Source organism: Saimiri boliviensis, chromosome 8 (assembly GCF_048565385.1).
Source record: "Saimiri boliviensis isolate mSaiBol1 chromosome 8, mSaiBol1.pri, whole genome shotgun sequence".
NCBI lineage: Eukaryota > Metazoa > Chordata > Mammalia > Primates > Cebidae > Saimiri > Saimiri boliviensis.
In genome coordinates, this window is record NC_133456.1 from 13,396,952 (window position 1) to 13,423,112 (window position 26,161).

At 43.3% G+C, this 26,161-nt stretch overlaps 1 protein-coding gene across 1 annotated transcript; it reads right to left on the reverse strand.

Moving 5' to 3' along the window:
• LOC101041828 (F-box/WD repeat-containing protein 12-like) lies at positions 1-24,421 on the reverse strand. The gene is made up of 10 exons (XM_074403519.1): positions 24,332-24,421; positions 23,854-23,891; positions 23,498-23,655; positions 21,417-21,535; positions 18,931-19,140; positions 17,891-18,049; positions 16,554-16,758; positions 15,885-16,063; positions 15,678-15,808; positions 1-2,086 (listed from the first exon to the last, which is right to left on the reverse strand). Exons 1-10 carry the CDS (start codon positions 24,419-24,421, stop codon positions 1,987-1,989), a joined length of 1,389 nt encoding a protein of 462 aa, XP_074259620.1. The 3' UTR covers positions 1-1,986.
• Between the last annotated feature and the right edge of the window lie 1,740 nt (positions 24,422-26,161).

The window sequence follows — 26,161 nt, forward strand, 5'->3', positions numbered from 1 at the left end:
AATACTGCGTGTCACTTCACACTTGGTCTAACATACAAAATCCCCACCCTATCTGGCACAGTACACTCAACGTGCAACATTAAGTACAATTTCCATTTTATTTTTATTGGACTAGTCTGTCTGCAGTCTTGAAGGACTCAGCAGCTGACATGGGCTTTGGTGAGGGTTGTGGGGCAGCACCCACAGGTCTAAATCGGGGTGGGTGTTCGGTCCTTGCGGCCGTCATGAGATAGATTCCTGACTACTTTGCTGTGAATTGCTCAACTCACTGAGTAATGGAGCTTCACATACAGCTTGGGAAGCACACAGGCATCGAAGACGCTCACTTCAGAAATGTCTCTGACTGCTGCGGCCCCCACTAGCTTTCCAATGACGAGTGTGTGTGTGTGTGTGTGTGTGAGCAACATGGCTGTTTATTCACACAGGTGTGGGTGGGCTGAGTCCGAAAAGAGTCAACAAAAGGGGTGGTATAGGAGTTGGTTTTATAGGTTGTAGGGAAGGCAGTGGAAAGTTATAGGAGTTACAGTTTAGGGTGGTTTTTTGCAAGCTGGGAGTGGGTCGTAGGGTCTGGAGTCACGAGGTTGGGAAGGTCAATTACAAAGTCCAATAGCCTTATCAATTGGGGCAGGAATATGGAACAATAGAGAATGTCTCAAAGTTAAGTACGCTCCACAGGGGTTGATCATTTCTTTCCCTTCTCATAGCCTTCCAGGTACTTCAGATTTTCCAGGAACTCATCTGGAGTGTCCGTGCAGGTCACAAAGGTTAACATGGCGTCCAATGATGAATTTCTTAATGGCCTTGTCCGTGGGCACGCATCAGGTACTGGTCATGCAGTGACTAGGCTGCACGTAGCCGTGGCCCTTTTAGGCACAACCCTTGTTCCTTCTCATCTTGGAGGCACAGACTGGAAAGACCTAATTCATATACTTAAAAAAAAATTGTGCCCCAAATTATAATAGTCCCTTTATTAAGCCTTCTTCAAATTACCTTAATTTATATGTTACATCGTCATCATCCTGGAACCCTGACTGATAGAAACCCCAAGTGTGAGTTCTGTTGTGATTAGGAATTCTCTGAAGATAACTGTTTCTGCGTGTTGCTTCCAGCCATCTCTGAAGCTGAGGGAGGCAGCTGTCTCCATCTCCCTTCTCTAATGAATAGATTTCCCCTCAGTTTACCTACAAGGAATATTACTTTTCTGAGGGTCTTGTGCATTTCTGATCTCACCACCAATTTGGTAGAGGCCTGTATTCCATCATGCAGTCTTTGGAATTCTATGAAATAAGACATTAACATGAGCATTGTTCAGTTTTTTTCATTCTCCAATTGTGGTAGTTTCTATTCAATTCGGCCACCTGGCCGTGGATTTTTTAGCTTTGTTTTGTGTTTATAGTTTTGAACAATGCAGAGGTGCTGTGCATGCTTTGCTCTGGGGCACCATGTTTCTGGAAAATGAAAGCCCAACAGCAGTTCCATTTTACCATCCCTTTAACCTAAGTCATCTGGGAATTGCAGATCTTTGTGGGGTCCTACTTAATCCTGTTCCCTTTGGCAAGTGACATTCTTTGTACATGATTCTACACATTTCTCCCTCTGTCTCGTCTTCTACCTTGGTCTCCACTGCCCATGTGTTACCGTATAGAATCTGTTATCTTATAATCAAGAAAACAGCTTAACCAGATCTCTTCAGCTATGTCCTATGACCACTTTCATTCTTCTTTAATTTTCTTCTGAGACAGGGTCTCACTCTGTTGCCCGGGCTGGAGTGCAATGGCCCAGTCACTGCTCACTGCAGCCTCAAACTCCTGGGCTTGACGGATCCTCCCACCTCAGCCTCCCAAGTAGCAGGGACTACAGGCATGTGCCACCACTTCAGGCCACAACATCTAAATTTCACTAAAATAATCATTCTGGGTTTGCAAACAGAATTCTCTTTACTACATTACAGAAGATGATGCAAAGTCAATTTTGTTAGTTTCCATATTACATATTGAAAGAATACATCACCAGAACGCTAGATTCATGTATATTTGGCACCTTAAGTACTATGCTTGCGTTGTCACACATCACAGAGGAGACATAGCTGCCAATGGAAAAATAAGATCATCAGTGGAACAAAGGAAAGTAGGTGTATCCATTGTTGATACTGAATTAGAACTTGACTAAGGTATCAATATTCTTCCCAAATTAATTGGTCCTTTGTGCTCTTACATTTGGTTTTGAATAACTACACAAATCAGAGGAAGTTATACTGATTATTATATGCAGGAACAGCAATCCCAACCTGCTCTCAAATATTATTGCCAGAATTGTCAGTATCTGATTTGACAGATTATCTGGTTTAATGATGACTATAGAGGATTTTTTTTAAACAGTGATTGGCTCTGTCACTCAGGCTGGAGTGCAGTGGCACCATGTCAGCTCAGTGCAACCTCCATCTCCTGGGTTCATATGATCCTTTCAACTCAGCCCCACAAGTAGTTGAGACTACAAGTGCACACCACCATGCCCAGCTATTTTTTAAAATATTTTCTTGTCAAGATGGGGTCTCAGCACATTGCCCAGGCTGGTCTCAAACTCCTAGACTCAAGCGATCTGCCTGCCTCAGCCTTCCAAATTGCTGGGATTACAACTGGAAGCCACTGTGCCCAGCTGTAGGATTTTTATTGTAAAATAGAATTCTGCTGCCTTTTGAGTATACTTCTCTACTCCAGTTGAGTATCATAAAAGAAGCCATGCTTCCCTACCCACTGTGTAATGAGGAAATGGTGGGGGCATAGCTTTGTTGCTGATTCTCATTCTATATTAATGAGGTGACACTATATTCTTTTTTTTTTTTTTTTAGAGTCAGGGTCTCACTATATTGCCCAGGCTGGAGTGCAGTGGCTAGTCACAGGTGAGATTTACACTACTGATCAGCATGGCAGTGTTGATCTGCTTTGTTTCTGACCTGGGCCGATTCACCCCTCCTTAGGCAACCTGGTGGTCCCCCACTCCCGGGAGGTAACCATATTGATGCTGAACTTAGTGCGGACATCCGATCAGCATAGCGCACTACAGCCCAGAACTCCTGGACTCAAGGGATTCTCCAGCCTCAGCCTCCTGAGGAGCTGGGACTATAGGCACATGCCACCGTGTCTGGCAAAGTGACACTTTTACCCCTCTCCACCAGGAGTCCAGAAACTGTAGGGTGGTACCCTTTGACCATCTCTACCTTGCACTAACTCAATTAAAGGTGGCACCTCTTCCTCTCCCCACAAAGCCCTGAAGACACTGATATAAAGTCCTGTTGACCATCTCCCCAGTGCATGAGGAGAGTGGAAATGGTACCCCAGGCCAGGTGTGGTGGCTCATGCCTGTAATCCCTGCACATTGAAAGGCCGGAGGCAGGTGGATTACCTGAGATCAGGAGATTGAGACCAGCTGGCCAACATGGTAAAACCCCATCTCTACTAAAAATAAAAAGATTGGCTGATGCCTATAGTCCCAGCTACTTGGGAGGCTGAAGCAGGAGAATCACTTGAACCCAGGAGGTGGAGGTTGCAGTGAGCCGAGATTGTGCCACTGGCACTCCAGCCGGGGCAACAGTGTGAGACTTCATCTCAACAAACAAAACAAAACAAACAAAAAAACAACAAAAGTAAATAGTACCCCTTCCTTTGCCCACCAAGCACTGCAGAGATAATAGCTGAAAATGTCTGCAGATTTCTAAACCTATAAATTTAAAAAGTTAATTAAAGCCAAACAGGTTAAACTCAAATAATTTCACACCAGACATATCCTAATCAAATTTCTGAGAATTAGAAACAAAGGAAATAACTTGTAGTTGTAGTCAGCCAGGACAAAATGACACATTATCTAGAGAGGTACAAAGATTTGAATGACAATGGATTTCTCATCGGACATCATGGAAACCAGAAGGAAGAGGCACAGCATTTTTCAAAAGCTAAAAGTAAAGAAGTTAATACACCAATTAAAACAGAGTATCCCTGGTCAGCAGCAGAATGCTATAAACAAACAACGAAAAAGCACACAGAGTGTAGAAAGACCCCAATAGCCAAAGCCATCTTGAGCAAGAAGAATATGACCACATTTTTTAGAGGCATCACATTACCAGATTTAAAAATATATCACAAATCAATAGTAATCACAACGTAATGGTTCTTGTATTTTTATCCCCAGAGACAAACTATAAACAAACAAAAAACCCCAGCATGGTACTGACATAAATGCAGATACATTGTCCAGTGGAATGGGACAGAAAGCCCAGAAATAAACCCTCACATTTAAGGTCAATTGAATTAAAAAAACAAAAACAAACAAAAAAAAACCCACAAAACCAAGAACACCCAATGGAGAAAGGACAGTCTCTTCAATAAATGGTATTGGCAATGAAAAAGGAAAACTGCAGGCCAATATTCCTGATCAACATAGATGCAAAAACCCTTGAGAAAATAGTAGCAAACTGAATCAAACAGGAAATCAAAAAGTCAGTTCACCATGTATCAGGTAGGCCTTCATTCCTGGCAGCAAGGTTTGTTCAACACATGCAAGTCAATCAATATGATTCCCCACATAAACAAAATTAAAAATGAAAAACCATATGATCATTTCAAGAGACACAGAAAAAGCTTTCATTAAAATCCAACATCCCTTTGTGACAAAAACCCTCAAGAAACTAGGCATCGAAGGAGCACACCTCAAAATAGGAGCCATCAATGACAAATCCACAGGCAATGTCATAATGAAGGGGCAAAAACTGGAAGCCTTCCCTCTGAGAGCTGGCACAAGACAAGGATGCCTACTCTCACCACTCCTAGTCAACCTAGAACTGGAGGTCCTAGCTAGAGCAATCAGCCAAGAGACAGAAAGAAAGGGCATCCAAATATAAAAAGAGGAAGTAAAACTCTCTCTCTTTGTGGACAATATGACAATGTGATCCAATATATATAAAATGTATTTTTTAATTTCCCTAAAGAGGGTCATGTTGTGTCACTCAGTCTAGAGTGCAGTGGCACAATCATGGCTCATTGCAGCCTCAACCTCTGGGCTCAAGTGACCCTCACACCTCAGCTTCTTGTATTGCTGGGAACACGGGTGCACACCATCATGTCTGGCTAATTTTTTTTCTTTTTCTTTTTTTTTTTTTGGTAGAGACAGGGTCTCTCTGTATTTTGCCCAGGCTGGTCTTGAACTCCTGGGCTCAAGTGATCTTCTTGCCTCAGCCTCCCAAAGCTCTGGGAATACAAACATGAGCGACTATTCTATGTGACAATATGATTCTATACAAAGAAAACCCTAAACAATGTCCACATGCTCTGGGAACAGAAAACAACTTCAATCAGTATTCAGGATACGACAATCAATGTACAAAAATCAGTAGCGTTTCCATATACTGATAAGCTTTAATCTGAGAGCCAAATCAAGAATAGAACCTCATTTACAATAGCATTTCTCGAAATAAATTACCTAGGAATACACATACTCAAGGAGGTAAAATCTCTGCAAGGAGAACCAGAAAACACTGCTAGAAGCAATCATAGGCTGGACACCGTGGCTCATGCCTGTAATCCCAGCACTTTGGGGGCCAAGGCGGGCAAATCACTTGAGGTTAGGAGTTTGAGACAAGCCCGGCCGATATGGTGAAACTCCACCTCTACTAAAAATACAAAAATTGGCCAGGTGTGGTGGCGGGCCCCTGTGGTCTCATCTACTTGGGAGGCTGAGACAAAGGATCACTTAAACCCAGGAGGTTTAACTTATAATGAGCTGAGATTGTGCCACTGCACTCTAGCCTGGGCAACAGAGCCAGACTCTGTCTCAAAAACAGAAAAACAAAACTATCTAGATGGCATTAAAAAAAGAATAAAACATTTCATACTCATGGATTAGAAGGAGCAATATGATTAAAATGGCCACATTGCCCAAAGCAATCAACATAATCAGTGCTATTCCTATCAAACTCCCAATGTCATTTTTCACAGAACTAGAAAAAATTATTTTAAAATTTGTATGGAATCAGGAAAGAGCCTGAATACCCAAAGCAATCTGGTGGAAAAAGAACAATGCCAGAGGCATCACCTTATCTGACTTCAAACTATGTTATAAAGATACAATGACCAAATTAGCATGGTATTGGTACAAAAACAGAATAAAGATCCAAGGAACAGAAAAGAGAAAGCAGAAATGAAGCCACACACCCACAGGAAACTGATCTTCAACAAAAGCTGACAAGAATAAATAATGGGGTAAAGACTCCCTATTCAGTAAATGGTGCTGGGATAGCTGGCTAGCCATATGTAGAAGAATGAAACTGGACCCCTACCTTTCACCATGCACAAAAATCAACTCAACATGGATTAAAGGTTTAGATGTAAGATCCAAAACTCTAGGAGTCCTAGAAGAAAACCAGGAAACACTATTCTAGACATCAGTGTTGATTTTGGGAAACAATGTATGACTCAGTCCTCAAAGGCATTTGCAATGAAAACAGTAACTGACAAGTGTGACGTAATTAAACAAAAGAGCTTCTGCACAGGTTGGGCATGGTGGTTCACACCTGTAATCCCAACACTTGGGAAGTCTGAGGTGGACAGATCACTTGAAGTCAGGAGTTCAAGGCCAGCCTGGCCAACATGGTGAAACCCTGTCTCTACTAAAAATACAATTAGCTGGGCGTGGTGATACATGGCTGTAATCCCAGCTACTCAGGAGGCTGAGGCAGGAGAATCGCTTGAACTCAGGAGACAGAGGTTGCAATGAGCAGAGATTGTGCCACTATACTCCAGCCTGTGTAACAAAGTGAGACTCCATCTCAAACAAAACAAAACAAAAGAAAACAAAAGCTTCTGCACAGCCAAAGAAACTATCAACAGAGTAAACAGACACTCTATAGAATGGGAAAAAATACTCACAAATTGACCATCTGAAAAGGGTCTAATATTCAGAATCTCTAGGGAACTTAGCAAGTAAAAAACAAGCCCATTAAAAAATGGGGAAACATGGGCAGCTCAATGTAGCCTTGAACTCCTGGGCTCAAGCAATCCCTCAACCTTGGCCTCTCAGAGTGGTGAAATTACAGGTGTGAGGCACCATACCTGATGATCTCACTTATATGTCGAATCTAAGTAAGTTAGACTCATGGATGTAGAAGATAGAATGTGTTTCCCAGAGGCTGGACAGCGTCTGGGGGGTTAGGGAACAGAGGTGTTGGTCAAAGGGTACAAAGTTTCAGTTCATCAGGAAGAATAAATTCTGGTGAGCATGGTGCCTATAGTTAATAATAACATTGTATATTTCAGAATAGCTCTATGAGATTTTAAATGCTTTCACCATAAATAAATAATATTTGAAATGATGGATAAGTTAATTAGCCTGATTTGATCATTTCAGTGTATATATGCAACAAATCATATAATACCCCATAAATATATACAAGTATTCTTTGTCAATTAAACTTTTGTTTTTTAACTTAAAAAAAAAAGCTTGGCATGACAGATAAAAAGCATGACCCAAACAGATTCTATGTACGAGAAACTAACTTCAAATCTAATAATATAAGTAGGTTCAATGGAAACGAATGGAAAATATAACATGCAAATATGAACCAAAAGAAAGCAGGAGTGGCTAAATTAGTATTAGATAAAGTAGACCTCAGGGCAAGGAAGATTACCAGGAACAAGGAGAGACATTACACAAAAACAGAAGGACCTTTTTTTTTTTTCTTTTTTCTTTTTTCTTTTTTTTTTTTTTTTTTTGAGACGGAGTTTCGCTCTTGTTACCCAGGCTGGAGTGCAATGGTGCGATCTCGGCTCACCGCAACCTCCACCTCCTGGGTTCAAGCAATTCTCCTGCCTCAGCCTCCTGAGTAGCTGGGATTACAGGCACGTGCCACCGTGCCCAGCTAATTTTTTATATATATATATTTTTTTAGTAGAGACAGGGTTTCACCATGTTGACCAGGATGGTCTCGATCTCTTGACCTCATGATCCACCCGCCTCGGCCTCCCAAAGTGCTGGGATTACAGGCTTGAGCCACCGCGCCCGGCCCAGAAGGACCAATTAACCTGGAAGATAACATTAATCCTAACTGTGTACGTAGCAAGCTACAGAGCTGCAAATATATGGAGTAAAAACTAATAGAACCAAAAGGAGAAAGAAGCCATAATAGGAAATTCAACCGTCTCACAATGAATAGAATCACTAGACTGAAAATCAGAAAGAATTGAGAAGAACTCAAGAAGATCAACCAAGGTGACGTACTGCCATTTATAAAACATTGTGCCCAACAAGAGAAGAATACACATTCTTTTCAAGCTCACGTGAAACATTCACCAAGATAGAGCATATCCTGGGTCACAAAACAAATTTTAACAAACGTAAAAAAAAATGAAGAAAATATGGAGTATGCTCTCTGGCCATAATTGCTTTAAACTAGAAATTGACAACCAAAGAGATTACAATAAAATCTCCAATCCTGGCTTTAAAAGAGTCCATGGCTCAAAGAGGAAAAGGGAAATAAAAAAGTGTATGGAACTGAATGAAAATGAAAACGAAAATCAAAATCAGAGGATTGCAGCTAAAGCGTGTTTAGTGGATAATTTAGAACACCAAATGCTTATATTTTTAAAAGAGAGGTCAGAAATCAATAATCTAAGCATCCACCTTAAGAAACTAGAAAAAGTCAGGGACAGTAACTCATGCCTGTAATCCCAGACTTTGGGAGGCAGAGAGAGAGGCAGACTGCTTGAGCCCAGGAATTCAAGACCACCCTGGGCAAACCGGCAAAACCCTCTCTCTCTTCTCTCTCTCAAAATAAACAAACAAACAAATAAATAAAAGCCTGGAATGGTGGTGTGCCCCTGTAATTCAAGCTACTCTGGAGGCTGAGGTGGAAGGATCACTTGAGCCTAGAAGCCCAAGATTGCAGTGAGCTAACACCCCACTGTACTCCAGGCTGACAGATTGGGATTGTGTCTTGTAAAAAACAAAACAATGACAACACAACAACACCAAAGAAAAACTAGAAACATTAGCAAAATTAAAGTAACCAGAATAAAATAGCAAAATAAAAGGTACTAGAAGGAAGAAGATAAAATTTAACAGCTGACATAGATAAATTGAGAATAGCGAAATACAGGTTGAAAAAAAATTAATAAGAGGAACCAAAAGCTGTTTCTTTGAAAAGACAATTAAAATTAATAAGCCCCTAGTAAGGCTGACCAAAAAAAAGACAAACCAAAACAAAAAACACAGAGATGACAAATATTACCAATATTATGAATGAAGAAGTTCATATTACAAATTTTATAGGCATTAAGAGGATTAAAAAGAACAAATCTACACACACTTGACAAATTAGATAAGATGACTGTTTGCTGCAAATTCAAACCACAAAAACTCACCCATCATAAAATAGAGAATCTGAGTCGTAGTATAACTATTAAGGAATTTATAGTTAAAAACTTTACAAAACAAGTCATTTCCAGGCCCAGATTATTCTACTGAAGAAGTTTACTAAACATTTAATGAAGAAATAACACCCATTCTACACAATCTTTTCCAGAAAATGGAAAATGAGAGAACACTTCCCCCTCATCTTATGAGGCATTATCCTAACACCAAAATTACACAAAGATCTCTCTCTCTCACACACACACACACACACACACACACACACACACACACACAGAAAACTACAAACCAATATTCTTCATGAGCACAGAAGCCAACAATCAGCAAGTACTAATAAACTGAATTCCACAATATGTAAAAGGAATAATATAAAATGAGTAAGTGGGATTTAGTCTAGGAATGCAAGGCTGATTTAATATTCAGAAAATCTACATATCCAAAAGATAAATGAAGAAAATCCACTGACAATAGCATCCAAAACTGAAATATGTAAGGAGCAAATTGAACCAAGGAGGTAAAAGATGTATATTCTGAAAACTATAAAACACTGATAAAGAAAATAGAAGACATCTCTGCTGTGTGTTCGTTCAACTAAGAGAGTTGAATCTATGAAAAAAAGAAAATAGAATACATCAATAAATGGAAAGCTTTCCCATGTTCATGGACTGGAAGAATCAATATCCCATGTTCATGGGTTAAAAGAATTAATATTGTTAAAATGTCCATACTCCCCAAAATGATCTACAGATGCAATGCAATTGCTATCAAAATTTCAATGACATTTTCCACAGAAATAGAAAAAGCAATTCCAAAATGACTATGGAACCACAAAAGACACCAAATACTCAAAGCAATCTTGAGAAAGAATAAAGCTAGAGGCATCATACTATCTGATTTCAAAACACATTATAAAGCTATAGTTATCAAAACAGCATAATATTGGCATAAAATCAGACACATTGACCAACAGATCAGAATAAATGATCCCAGGAGTAAACCTGCATATTTATAGTCAACTGTTTTTCAACAAACGTACCAGGAACACATGATGGAGAAAGGACAAGCTCTTCAATAAATGGCATTGGGAAAACTGGATATCCACATGAAAGGAAAATAAGTTGGGACTTTTTCTCATGTCACATGCAAAACTCAAAATGGATTAAAGACTTCAATATAAAACCTGAAATTGGAAAACTACAAGAAGAAAGTGCTGGGGAAAAGCTCTGTGACATCGGTCTGGGCAATGATTATTCAGATATGACCCCAAATGCACAGGCAAAAGCAAAAATAGGTAAATGGGACTGCATCAACCTAAAAAGTTTCTGCACAGGAAAGAAGACAGAACAAAGAGACAACCTATGGAATGGGAGAAAATATTTGCAAATTGTACATCTGCTAAGGGTTAATATCCAAAATACGTAAAAACTCTAACTCAATAGCAAGCAAACCACCATACAAAAAAGGGCAAAGTTTCTTCATTGCCAATTTTCCACAGAAGACATAAAATAGCCAACAGGTATGTGGAAAAAAATGCTTAACATTATGAATTATCAGGGACATCCAGATTAAAAATGCAATCAGATACCACCTCATTAGAGGTGTTAGAATGGTTATGGTCCAAAAGATGAAAGATACACAAGTGTTGATGAGGATGTGAAGAAAAGGGAACCCATGTACATTGTAGGTGGGAATGTAAATTAGTCTAGCCACTATGGAAAAACCAACATGAAATTTCCTCAAAACACTAAAAATAGGATTATCATATGGTACAGCAATCCCACTTCTGGGTATACATCCAAAGGAACTGAAATCAGTATGTTGAAGAGACATCTGCACTCTCATTACTCCCATGTTCACTTTAGCATTATTCACAATAGCGAAGATTATGGAACTACCCAAGGGTACGTGATGGATGAATGGATAAAATGTGGTATATATGCACACACACACCCACACACATAGACACACACACAGACATCCACACCCACCCCCACACAGACACACACACAGACACACACCCCCACACCCACACCCCCACACCAAAGAATGGAATGCCATTTAGCCTTAAAAAAGAGCCGGGCGCGGTGGCTCAAGCCTGTAATCCCAGCACTTTGGGAGGCCGAGGCGGGTGGATCACGAGGTCAAGAGATCGAGACCATCCAGGTCAACATGGTGAAACCCCGTCTCTACTAAAAATACAAAAAATTAGCTGGGCATGGTGGCACATGCCTGTAATCCCAGCTACTCAGGAGGCTGAGGCAGGAGAATTGCCTGAACCCAGGAGGCGGAGGTTGCGGTGAGCCAAGATTGCGCCATTGCACTCCAGCCTGGGTAACAAGAGCGAAACTCCGTCTCAAAAAAAAAAAAAAAAAAAAAAAAAAAAAGAAGGGAATGTTGTCACGTGCAACAGCATGGATGAAGCTGGAGGTCACGATGTTCAGTGAACTAAGCCAAGCACAGAAAGACAAATACTGTATCATCCCACTTACGTGTGACTCTTCAAAAAAGAAAAAAAAAATTGAACTCACAGAAGCAGAGAGTAGAATGGTGGTTAACAGAGGCCGGGAGGGAGAGGGAACAAGGAGATGTTGGCCAAAGGGCCCAGCGTTTCCGTTAGACAGGAGGAATCAGTTTCAGAGATCTGCGGCACGGCATGGTGACTGTGGTTCCTAATAGCGTATCATATTTACAAAGTTGCTGAGAGTAGATTTTAAGTATTTTTACCACAAAAATAAGCATATGAAGCAATTGATGTATTAGTTTGATTTAATCATTCTACAATATATACATCTAAGACATCACATTGTACCCCATGAATATATAATTATTTGTTAAAGATTAATAAGACACTCCGTCCTGACCACTAACAAAAATCATTATAATTCACCTTACTTTTTTTTTATTTTTTTATTTTTTTTATTTTTTATTTTTTTATTTTTTTTTTTGAGACGGAGTTTCGCTCTTGTTGCCCAGGCTGGAGTGCAATGGCGCGATCTCGGCTCACCGCAACCTCCGCCTCCTGGGTTCAGGCAATTCTCCTGCCTCAGCCTCCTGAGTAGCTGGGATTACAGGCACGCACCACCATGCCCAGCTAATTTTTAGTATTTTTAGTAGAGACGGGGTTTCACCATGTTGACCAGGATGGTCTCGATCTCTTGACCTCGTGATCCACCCGCCTCGGCCTCCCAAAGTGCTGGGATTACAGGCGTGAGCCACCGCGCCCGGCCGATTCACCTTACTAAGAATCTAAAAAAGAAAAACCGTATGCTCATATCAATTTGTGCAGAAAATGCCTTTGAGAAAATTCAACATCTATTCATTTTTTTAAAAAACCTCTCAGACATCTAGAACTAGAAGAGAACATCCTCAATCCAGTAAGGAACATCTACAAAAACATACAGTGAATATAATAATAATGGTGAAAGATCAAACACTTTTCATCCAATGCAAGGATATTGGCTCTCCACTCCAATGCCACACAGGAGGTTATAGCCAGTGCAATAAGGGAAGAACAAGAAGGCATAAATTTGAAAAGAAAAAGGCTGGGTGTGGTGGCTCATACCTGTAATCCCAGCTCTTTGGAGGCCAAGGTGGGTGGATCATGAGGTGAGGAGTTCACGACCAGCCTGGCCAAGATGGTGAAACCCCGTCTCTACTAAAAATACAAAAAAATTAGCCAGGCATGGTGGCATGCACCTGTAATCCCACTACTAGTGAGGCTGAGGCAGAGAATTGCCTGAACCCAGGAGGCAGACATTACAGTGAGCCGAGATTGTGCCACTTCACCCAGCCTTGGTGACAGAGGGAGGCTTCATCTAAAAAAACAAAAGGAAAGAAAACTGTACGGACAGATGATGTGATTGTCTACATAGAGAAAGCACAAAGGATCTATCTACCAATCTATGAGTAAAAGCTATTAGAATAAATGAGTTTAGCAAAGTTGCAGGATACAAGGTCAATATACAAAAGTCAGTCATATCTCTATATACTAGTAATGAAAAATGGAAATTGAAATAAGACAGTACCCTTTATAATAGCACCAATAACATGAAATATTTAGGTATAAATTTTACAAATATGTGCAATATCTTTATCCTAAAAACTACAAAAACACTGATAAAGTAAATTAAAGATGGCCTAGAAACAGTAAGAGACATTTAGGTTCATGTATTTAAAGAGCCAAAATAGTAAAGATGCTGATTTCCTTCTAATTACTCTCTAGATCAAAACAAATTTCAATATAAATCTCAGCAGAATTTTTATAACAATTTACAAACCGATTCTAAAATTCACTTAGAAAACAAGGGAATCAGAATAGTCTGAATAATTTTGCAAAAGAACAAATTAGAAGACGCACGTTATCTGATTTCAAAGTTTCTATAAAGTCACATTTTCAATGTAGTGTGTTATTTGATAAAAGATACATATACAGATGATTGGAACAAAAGGGAAAGTCTGAAAATCAACCCATGTAAATATGGTCGATTTAAGTCAAAGGTACACAGGCGATTCAATGGAGAAGGACGAGTTTTTTCAACAAATGGTGCCAAAGCGGTGAATATTGACATGCAAAAAATACACCTTGATGTTTCTCTTCCCCTTATAAAATTTAACTCAAAATGCATCAGAGACATACATATGAAACCCAAAACTATAAAACTTTTAGAGGAAATCTTAGAACATCTCTGTGATCTTGGATTAGGCAAAGATTTCACAGATACAATCCCCAAGCCAGTCATTTTAGAAGAAAAATTGTACTTCAAAGTTAACACTTGCTCTTTGAAAGACACTGTGAAGAGAATAGAAAGACAAACCAGAGCGGGAGAAACGATTTGCAAATCCTTATCAGATAAAAGACTCGTATACCAAATATATAAACCACTATCAAAACTCAATATTAAGAAACTCACTATTAACAACCCAATTAAAAAATAGGTCAAAAGATTTGAACAGATGCGTCAAAGAAGATATGTGGATGAGAAATAAAACATTGCTCAATGTCATTGGAAAAGGGCATGGTAAATATCACAGTGAGGTATCAGCACACACCCATTCAAATGGAAGAGAGAAAACAAATCCAGGGAAGTATCTGAAATTACTGAAAGGAAATAAGTATTTACGATTGCTGTAGGTTAAGATTTATTAGATATGATACAGAGAGCAAAAACCATGAAAATCAACTAAGCATGATTACAGATACTTATTTTTGCCTCAAAACACTGGAAAAAACTTATCTGAACATAGACATTCTCCTAATCTTTTTAAAAAGTTAATAGCAGCTGCATGATACTTCCTTGTGTGGATACGCGACGGTAATGTAAGCAATCTCATGTTTGGGCAGTTAGGGAGCTTCAGCTCTCGACTGTCACCAATGCTGTAGTGAACAGCCAATGTACTTGAATCATTGGAGATAAACCTTCACAGTGAATTCTTTTTAGTGGCATTGGCAGTGCAAAGGATATCTGTCTTTTCTTAGATGTTGCCAAAAAAGCACTATAAGCATTATGATGACGAGCAATAATCTGGAAGAAAATGTCTGTAAAGCCTTAAGAAACAAGACTTCTACATGTACTACATGAAATGTCAAGAAAAATAATTTACAAACAAGCAAACCTGGGACAAAAATGAGCAAAATGAAGAGAAAAGCAGCTCACTGAAACAGCAACCAAGTGACCTATGAACTCGCAAAAGGTGTAACTCAGCAAGTAAAGACAGGGTATTGAGGACAGAATCTATCCACTGCTTATGGGAATATAAATTGAAAGCTTCCTTGGGAAGACTTTATACCTCTATTGCAAGTGCCATGACTTCAAGAACACTAGCGACTCTTTTTCAGGCATGAGTTTATTGATGACTATCATCAAAGAATATTAAAAAAATAAAATCCCTGTTCTCCTTTCATTTATTTTGATGTAGAAATTAGAACTCTTTGGCCAGGTGCAGTGGTTCACACCTGTAATCTCAGCCCTTTGAAAGGCCAAGGTGTGCAGATCCTGAGGTCAGGAGATCCACACCATTATGGCCAACGTGGTGAAACCCCATCTCTCCTAAAAATACGAAAATTAGCTGGGTGTCATGGCGCATGCCTGTAATCCCAGCTACTCAGGAGGCTGAGGCAGGAGAATTGCTTGAACCAGGGAGTCGGAGGTGGCAGTGAGCTGAGATCGCACCACTGCACAACAGCCTGGTGACAGGGCAATAGTCCGTCTAATAAAAATAAATGTTTTCAGGGGATGTTTAAGTCACAAAGCAGAGCTTACCCATGTGGTACGTGATCACGCCATGTATTGTCCAGGTGACAGCAGCTCCTGAGGTATGGAGGGCAGCCTCCCTCTTCCCACAGGTACAGGTGCACAGAGTCAGCAGATGTGGTGAGCACATAGAGAGCATCCTTCCAAGGATAGCCAGAGTTAGTGGCCAAGGAGTCAAAGTCAGACCAAAAAGCAGTGGAGGAGAATCATACATACCACCCAGAAGTTGTCGATGGGTGTCTGGTGGTCCTGAAATCGTTGCAGCAGGAAGCCAGTGATGCTGAAGAGGAGCAAGTAAGGACCACTGGGAAAGACAACCAGATATCCATCGCTGGCTCCTATCCAGGTAGGGTGCTCCAGATGAGGTGCCAACTGGAAACTTGAGATCTCATATGCTGTTTTCATGTAAAACACACAAGGAAGTGAAGATCAGATCATTGAATCAGAACACTATCCTTACACCAAATTAAAAAGCATGATCCCCACTTCTGCAGACTTCATGCCAGGGAGGAAAATGAAGGTTAGTCCAGCGGCCTGACAAATACCTGTCACAAACTGTGGTAACAGGTGCTAGCACACAGGATCAGAAGTTTGTGGACAATAAACATTCACTTGGGCCTTGAGGCAAAACGTGTAGTGGGAAGGACCATTGGAACCCAAGGCCCTGAAACGTGACGGAAATCTCTATATGTTTGCCCAAGAGGGCAGGGTGAGGGGTAGAGATGAGCATGGGTATTGGAGTCAAACAGGGGTGGATTCACCCCCAGCTAAAGAAATCCCCTGATCCCTCTACAGAGACTGACCATTTACATGCATTTATAGCTTCACATGAATGCCTGTGTGATGAGGAGGAGAAACAAGTGTTTCTAATGTGGCACAGCCTACCTTGGACGACTGTTCGGTCTCCGTTCCTCTTGGTTGTTAGATCAAAGGTGATAATTTCTGTCTTTTTTCTAGATTGGGACATCAGTGTAATCCTGTTTTTCTTCTTTGGGTTCCAGCAGGCGGTGGTGCAGAATTTATGCGGGAGAAAGGTAGACAGAGGAGCGCTGCCTTCTGATGGTCTCAGTAAGTCCTCTGCGAGGAATACCTAAAGCCAGCATCACGTGCGAGGTCAGGGGCAGGGAACTTACAGCCTCTCAGTACAGGAGTGACTCCGGAGGAGCCTTCTCAGAAATCCTCATCCTGTGGCCAAAGCTTTGTTCAACCTCTCAGGAGTGATGAATGGTCACTGCTTGTCACTCCAACATACAAGGAACTCACTGTCTTCCTAACCTTCCTGTCCTGTTCACAGAACAATGTCCCTGAAGCATGCCAAGGGGTTACGAAACCATCTTGCCATGTTGAACCCTTGGTCATGCTGAGGCTGGCTAAGCAGATTTTCCCTTTTGGGGAACAAGTCAAGGGCTGTGCGTCTTTTACTACCCGCCTTCTGAATTCCTCCCTCTTTGGTGCCCAGTCCACCGGTGCCACCCTACAAATGGCCTGCTCAAAGGCCAAAGGCCTCCTCAGAGTGACATTCAGGGGCTGATGCAGAGTCACTTGCTTTTGGACTTCTCTATACTTTCCGGCCAACAGAGATAAAAGTAAAGTCAAGAAGGCCAAAGAGAACAAGGTCAACGATCTCTTTGTAAAAAAAAAATTTTTTTTACAGGCAGGGTCTCACCATGTTGCCCAGGCTAGAGTGCAGTGGCTATTGACAGGTGCAGTCCTAATACTGATGAGCATGGGAGTTTTGACCTGTTCTGTTTCTCACCTGGGCCAGCTGACCCCTCCTTATGCAACCTGGTGGTCCCCTGCTCCCAGGAGGTAATATACTGATGCCGGACTTAGTGTGGACACCCTATCAGCATAGCACACTACAGACTAGAACTCCTGGGCTCAAGCGATCCTCCCACCTCCACCTTCTGAGTAGGTGGGAGTATAGGTGCATGTCACCATGCCCAGCAATCCCTGTTTCTTGATACCTGTCTCACCTTCCTCCATCTCTGTGGCAAATCTGGGCTTCATGAACGAGTTTTCGTTAACACTGGCCATGGCAACTGGATGCTGTTGCTTCAAAGAGCATTGCTTCCTGGCTATCACAATGGATTCCTCTTGTGATGTGGTCTTAGCGAGGAAGGAGCAGTGTGCCCGGGCCTCACTGAGCTCTGCAGTTTCTCTGCACGCTTCCTAACTTGACATGCCCAACCTGAAGTTGGAATACACACAACAGCACCTACCTGTGGAAAGCTACGAGTATATGTCCCACATGTAAACACCCATTTCTTGTCAGGAGAGCAGCGTAGAAGTACAATAGCACATTGAAATGCAGTAACTTTAGAAACTTCTCTTAACTCAGGCAGTGTAAATGTGTAGATGTCACCTGCAGTGTCGCCAACCTGAAACCAAAGCATCCCCACCACATCAATAGGAAGATATGTGAAATCCTGAAGTACAAAGGAGGCGGCACTGTCAGCTGCAAGACATGCCATCGTTTCTTCAGTCACAGAATGGAGATCCAACCTCTGACCAGTCTAGTGTGAGACATTGTTGGGATAATCCCATGGAATAAAACGTTCCAAGCCCCAGAGCATTCTTCTCAAGAACACTTATTCATTAGCACATAAACGCTATACTTTTTCTCAATGTCACCCAAAGCCGTCTCTCCCCCTCGACTGTCCCTGACCAAGTTCATGGATTGTAAACAACACACTTGAGAGAAGAGGCACATATAAAGTAATTCAGGAAGTTCCTGGCTTGTTGTTTTTAGAAGAATGGCTGGGGAAATGTACTTGAGGCGGGTCAAGGGCCAAAATAGCATGGAGGTTTGTATTACAACATTCACTGGCAAATTGTGATTGACTCACAAGGTATGTAGAAGGAATGACTACAAAAGAGAACTAGGCCAGGTTCGGTGCCTCCCCAGCACTTTGTAAGGCTAAGGCAGGCAGATGACAAGGTCAGGAGTTTGAGACCAGCCTATCCAGCATGGTGAAAGCCCTTCTGCACTAAAAACACAAAGAATTAGCCAGGTATGGTGGCTTGTGCCTGTAGTCTCAGGCATTTGGGAGCCTGAGGCAGGCGAATTGCTTGAACCTGGGAGGCAGATGTTACCATGAGCCGAGATTGTGCCACTACACTCCAGCCCGGGTGACAGAGTGAGACTCCATCTCCAAAAAAAGAAAAGCACTAGGGATAGGACAGCAATGTGACACGGATGCCTGTCAAGACAGTGGGCATTTGATTTTTTCCATCCCGTCTAAATTCAGGGCTCACTTACCATCAGGAATGGGCCATCCTTTGTGAGACAGGCTTCCATGCAATAAGAGAATGCTGGCATGGGGAGAGCGGCCAGAGGATCCCTGTCCTGACAATTCCACACTTTGACTGTATTGCTCATATCCTCAGTGATGACGAGATGCATCTGAGGGAGGGTTACCAGATTTGAGAACTGGAATTTCTGGACTGGGCTTGACCAGACCATGGTGCCCTAGAGAACGAGAGGAACATGATCTGTGTACCAGAAACTCTTATACCTACTTTCACAACTCATGAAACATACTTAGAATTCTCCCTAGGACACAGTAGGAACCCAAAACATATTAACTATCATGACAATTGTTATTCCTTCATCAACCTTGTACATTACACACAAGATAGAATAGTCGTCTTTCTAGATGATTCTTTAGCCTTTTAAACAAATTGGGAAGTATATCACACAGGAAGAGAGCATGAAGTTTGCTAAATTATCACAAGTGAATACTAAGGCACCACTTCTAAGCCCTCCCAGGGTCCCCGCCTCATGGGCTCTATTCACAACTCCCTCACGCTCAAATGTCATCACTATTTTGATTCCTCACAGTATAACAAGTTGCCTGTACAGTCACATCTATGGTCATGAAACCAAGCAACCCAACATTTAGTGGCTTAAAACAGGCTTTTGCTATCTCACAGTTTCTTCTGATCAGAAATTCAGGTGCAGCTTGACTGGGGAGTCTGGCTGCAGGTCTCTCATGAGAGTTAAGTCCAACTTCACTTCCAAGATGGCTCCTTCATCCAGCTGTGTCAGTTGGAGCTGGCTGCTGGCAGCGGTCCCCAGTCCCTCACCACACGGATCTCTCTGGAGGGCTGCTGAGAGCTCTCATAACACTGTGGCTGGACTTCCAAGAGCTAAGGATCCATGAGTGAAGACCTGCCTTCTGTGACATAGCTTCAGAAATTAGACTCCATAATTTCCACAATATCCTATTGGTCCCACAGGTCAGCCTTATTCACTGCGGCCATTGGCTACACAAGATCGATCGTGATGGTTCTGGGGCAAAGGCATCAGGGCCATCTCAGAGACTGGCAGCCATAGTCTGCTCCATAGCCTCCAATGATTCACTTTCCCCCGTGTGAAAATACATTCATCATCTCCCAATGCCCTCAAATGTCTCATACCATTATAGTATCATTGCAAAATCGAGGATCTCGTTGTTTCTAGGTCCAGGTATAGATGAGCCTCTTTAGATTCAGTTTCTCTTGATGTGAAAATCTTCAAACTAGTTATACACGTTATCTGTCCCTCACCATCCCCAAAGTACAAGTGCGGGGTAAGCATAGGTAACATAGTCACTGTCATTCAGAAAAGGTGAAAATGTCAACACAGGGATCCCTGCTACAAGACATTCTGAAATCTGACAGAGAACATGCTGGCAGTTTGTGGACTGGCACTCAAGGCCCAAGAAAGAATTTTCATGACTCTTGGTTCCACTCTGTGGGCTCTTGATTCTGAGTCATCCTTCACTTTCTATAGATGGCAGCCCGAGTTTTTAGCTAAATTGTTTTGGTCGTCTGCTTCCTGCCTGTAAAAGTTTTGAAATCCCAAAGGCCTCTTTCCCTTTTGTGTTGTTTTGGCCCCTTTACATCCAAGCTGGCAGTGTTTCTGCCAGTGTAATTCTCTTTAACAAAAACTTTGTGGGTCTCCCAAGAACCTCACTGCACTTTACACCACTAGACAAAGCCACACTCAGTTTTTGAGATAAATCCTTTGTGCGCCTTGGAGGTGATCTGAGATAGAGACCACGTTCTGAAAAAGCCAATGCCACAAATGCCAGTCATCGACAAAGAGGCAATAGAACAGGTGATAAACATGCACAAACCCGAAATTATTCCACAAATGCACTCGTGTTACTGGTACAAAATAATTCCTTTAAAAATTTATCAATAGAAACATATGTTAAAAAGTATTTTCAGCTGAGCGCGATGGCTCATGTCTGTAATCCCAGCACTTTGGGAGGCTGAGGTTGGCAAATCACTTGAGGCCAGAAGTTGCAGAGCAGCCTGGCCAACATGATGATACCCTGTTTATACCAAAAATACAAAAATTAGCTGGGCATGGTGGTGTGTGCCTGTAATCCCAGCTTCTCAGGAGGCTGAGGCACAAGAATTGCTTGAACCCCGGAGGTGGTGGTTGCAGTGAGCTGAGATCCAGCCACTGCACTCCAGCCTGGGCAGTAAAGTAAGACTCTGTCTGCAAAAAAAAAGAAAAAAAAAGAAAAAAGAAAAAAAAGAAAGAAAGAAAGAAAAAAGAAAGAAAGAGTCCTCTGTGAGTCCTCTGTGCCTCTGGTCCAAGTGAAAGGGCACAAATTACAACATAGAAAACCTGATTTGAAACATGGTTTTTGTTCCACTTCCGAGCATTTTCCTCTGGGCACTTCCATGTCATATATGGAACAGGACGGACGCCAGGATGCAGCACTTTTGCTACATATTGGCCAGACTCACCTCTTGCACATCCCAGGCACAAAGCTCTTTCTTTCGGGAGACACTACAAATGATTGACTTCTCCTGTTCATCCATTGTAAAGCTATTTCCGGAGAGATAAGCCAAACCCGTTTCAAAGGCTAGAAAGAAACACAGAAGACTTGGCCAACAGATAAAGGATGATCCGAATCCAATGAAGATAATTTTAAGTATTTCTGTGCCCTCTTCGGAGGGTTTGGGTAGCAACATGGAGACGATAGAAATGGGGCTCCAGAGTCAACCTAACACAGGTTTCCATGGCAGACTGGCCATTTGGGAGATGTTGGCCAACCTGCTTTTCCTTTTTATCCTCAGTTTCCACAGATATAAAGTGCATATTAAAACTTCTCTGTCAGGCTGGGCATGATGGCTCACACCTGTAATCCCAGCACTCTAGGAGGCTGAGGTGGGCGTATCACCTGAGGTAGGGAGTTAGAGACCAGCCTGACCAACACGGAGAAACCCTGTCTCTACTAAAAACACAAAATGAGCCAGGCATGGTGGTGCATGCCTGTAATCCTAGCTACTCGAGAGGCTGAGGCAGGAGAATCGTTTGAACCCAGGAGGCGGAGGTTGTGGCGTGCCGAGATTGTGCCAGTGTACTCCAGCAGGGACAATAAGAGCCAAACTGTGTCTCGAAAACAAAAACAAAAACAAAAACAAAAACAAAAAAAAACTTTTCAGAGCTCAGAGACCTTTTCTGAGTTCTAAGAGAATTATGCTGTCCAGGCACACTGGCTCACACCTGTAATCTCAGCACTTTGGGAAGCTGAGGCAGATGGATCACTTGAGGCCAGGAGTTTGAGACCAGCCTGGGCAACATGGTGAAACCCTGACTCTACTAAAAATACAAAAATTGGCTGGCATGATGGCAGGTGCCTGTAACCTCAGCTTCCTGGGAGGCACAAAAATTGCTTGAACCCAGGAGGAACAGGTTACAATGAGTCAAGATCATGCTGCTATACTCTAGCATGGTGACAAAATGAGACTTCGTCATAAAAAAAAAAAAAAAGTGTTATCAGGATTAGGCCAGGCACAGTGGCTCATGCCTGGAAGGCCAAGGCAGGAGGATCACTTGAGCTCAGGAGTTCAAGACCAGTTTGGGTAACAAAGACAGTCGTAATCTCCACAAAAAATCAAAAAGTTATGACCAGGCATGATGGCTCATGCCTGTAATCCCAGCACTTTGGGAGGCTAAGACAGGTGGATCACTTGAGGTCAGGAGTTCGAGACCAGACTGGCCAACGTGGTGAAACCCCATCTCTACTAAAAGTACAAAAATTAGCCAGGCATGGTGGTGCACACCTGTAGTCCCAGCTACTCAGGAGGCTGAGGCAGGATGATTGCTTGAACCCGGGAGACAGAGTGGGCCATAAGCCAAGATGGTGCCATTGTACTCTAGCCTAGAGAACAGAGCAAGACTCCACCTTAAAAAAAATAAAAAGTTGGCTGGGTGTGGTCGTATGCCCCTGTAGTCCCAGCTACATAGGAGGCTGAGGCAGGAGGATCTCTTGAGCCAAGGAGGTTGAGGCTACAGAAGTAGAGCCTCTGTATAGACGTATTCATTTAGACAGGTTCTGGCTCTGTCACCCAGGCTAATGTTTGGAAATTTTGTATAGCAATGGGGGTCTCACTTTGTTGCCCAGGCCGGTCTGGAACTCCTAGGCCCAAGCAATCTGCCCACCTTGGCCACTCAAAGTTCTGGGATTACAGGCATGAGTCACTGTGCTCAGCCAAGCCTGTTTTTTAAAGAGTTTCGCATTAATATTTGTTTCTGATTTTTATTCTGGGAGGGATGGGAAGCCTTAGGAAAAAGGGGATAACAGGACCTGATTTTATGTTGTGACTAAATCTCTCTAGGTTCTTGATTCAGCAGAGACAGTGGGGACAGGAGAGGAAGCAGGGAGCTGTCACGTGGCTATCATGGCAGCCCAGTCTGATTCAATTCTAATTCCCTTTCCCTTCACTGAATGAGAACACACAACTTCACACAGCAAAAATCCAATAGAGTGGACTTCTGAAAACAAGTTGCTCATGTTTGTCTAGGGCACCTGTCCCCATACCAGTGTTCTTAGTTATTTTGTAGGTAAAGTTATCCGGCTGTGCCAATGACAACCGAAGCTCCTTCCTTCTTTGGTGCAGGAAAAATTGCTTCCACGTGTATGCGCCCAGGTGTTGATCGGTGACATTGCTGCAGTCCCATCTCTGCAGAGAGTGTGCCCTGGAAACAGTCACAATCCCGTCAGGCTGTGCTCAGTCAGTTCACCTCCTCAGAGCCCTGGTGACATCACAACCCCCTACTCACACTCACTTTCCTGTGTGCCCCTCACAACACAGCCACCCACAGGCCTCGGTACACAGCGTGGGTACAGCCAGACGCTCTCCTCTCCCCTTCCCTCGTTACCCTTCCATGACTCACCTCCACAGGTAATTGCTGTCTGCAACCCTATTCCAATCCTATGGAGAGAAAGGCAGAGACCAGCAGGCAATCAGTTACATCAGGGAGCAGAGGCAATGCTCTGCTCTTATTTGTTCCGGGAGCCGGCCCCGCACGGGTTACTCAGATGGGATTCCAGCTCGCAAAGCCCTCCCAGTGAGTGGAGATGAGGAAACGGGAACAAGAGACCTGTCACTGCTAATACAGGCGCGTGCTTTCCCATGAGTTCAGAGGAAGAAGTGCTGACTTCCTAGGGCTTGAAATGGGAGCCTCAAGACTGTTGAGTCAGCGCAGCTCCTGGATGTCAGCTTGTCCTTCTTGTTTAACAGAATGTGAGGCCCTCAGAGTGAAGGATGCTAACCCCACACCCTCCGTGTATCCTCCTGCTATTCTGCAGTGTAGTCAAACTGGTGGGGAGAGGCAGCGGGCGTCGGGGGCAGTGGGAGGTGAAGGCCTTTACCTTGTTCACCTGGGAAACCTGCAGCAAGCTGAATACGTCCAGGAAAGAGAAGATCCGCTTCAAAGCTAAGTCGGGCAATCGGACCTCCATTCTCCACGCCTGGACCCACACCCACTCTCCTTTCTCCCCTCCGGGTGGCTCTGAATTTGAAGCCTTGGCCAACGTGGGCAGCACCTGTCAAGGTTTTCACCTGTGCCCATCTGCGTGCGGTGGAGACAAGCTGCAGGTGTGCAGACTCCCGGGCTGACCTCCACCCCGGCCTCTCCCCTGGGCCAGGTCCACACAGCTGGCGGCATCCCTACCTCAGCTCACTTGTCAGTTGATGGTTTAGAGGCGCTCAGCAGCACCTGTGCACTGTGACTGGCAGCGCAGAACCTGGGGCAGCCCCAGGTGCAGATGAAGGTGTCAGGACCCTCTAGGAAATGTCACTGAGTGCACTCACTTGGATCAGGTCTGAGCGTCTCTATGGCTCTAGTTAAGTTCCAAACTCCCGGAATGGGAGTCTGCTTGCCCGGTGTCTGCCTACCTTGGGACCTTGAATCTGGTGAGTGGGGCTCATCTCTCAGCGCCAGCATGGCCTCTGGGTTTCCACCTTCTAGCATTTAACCTTAGAGGGGAAGAGAAAGCACGTGCGGAGCCGACTTCTCCACAGAGGTCAGTGTGAAGGGAGAGGCCTTGTCTGGGACTACTGTCCCAGCCGGTGGCCTTCCCTGGGATGTGACGCTTTCCCACAGTTACGGATCTCCCAGGAACCTGACAAGTCATTCTGGGATTCTTCTGAAGACTGTGGCATGGGCTGAGTGTTTGTGTCTTCCAAAAATTCCAATGCTGAGATCGTACCCCTCAGTGTGATTGGAGGTGGGGGGTTTGAGAGAAAAGTGGGTCACAGGCGGAGTCCTCATGATGGGATCAGTGCCCTTGTAAAAGAGACCCCGAGAGCACTCCAGCCCCGTTTACATCCTGTGGCGACCTGGAGAAGGTGGCAGCTGCAATCTGGAAGAAGGCCTGCACCAGAACCCGGCCACGCTGCCAGCTGGGTCTGGGACTTCTCGCCTCCAAAATCGTGAGAAATAAATGCGTTGTCTGTAAGCCACCCGGTCTGTGGTACTTCGCTGCAGCATGAGACGGGGGTCCCTCTGTGAGGCTCAGCGGCCAGCCCTTCTTAAAACTGCCGCCTCCCTGCGGACACACGGGAGTGGTTGTCAGGAGTCCCATTTATGACGCAGCAGTAAGAGAGAGGAAAGTAGAAATGGAAACGGTGAGGAAGTAAAAAGGAAAAGCAAAGAGCAAGCAGCACCTAGAGGGGGGCGTGGGGAAAGGCGAGACGAGGGGTGTGTGAAGAGGGACGGGTGAGAGAAATACAACGGGAAAAGATTCATATTCCATTCAAAGCCAATAACGCAGAGAGCCAGGGCGGCGGAAGGACACCGGAAGAGAGAAAGCCTGGAACAGAGAAAGCCTGGAACAGACGCTGTTCTAGAGGAGCAGAGTTAATGCAATCATGGAGAGGACTGAGAGATAAAACACTCTAAAATATGACGAGGGAAGAGAAGAAGAAACAATAAGATAAGGGAGATTTCAAAAGCATTTAAACACAAGTATCATGAAATAACCATACAAATAGGAAAATATCACCGTGAATGGACTGTGAGAGAAGACAGAATAGGAACGAAATGGTAAAGAGGACAGACGAGAAAGAGGCAAACGTAAGGAACTGAAGCAAATTGCCCATTGAGTGAATGAATGTGAAATAGAGGAACGGGAAGGTGTGTTGGGGGTGGTGGGGTGGGGTGCTACCAGGAAAGGGGGAGGGAAAGACGCATTGTAACA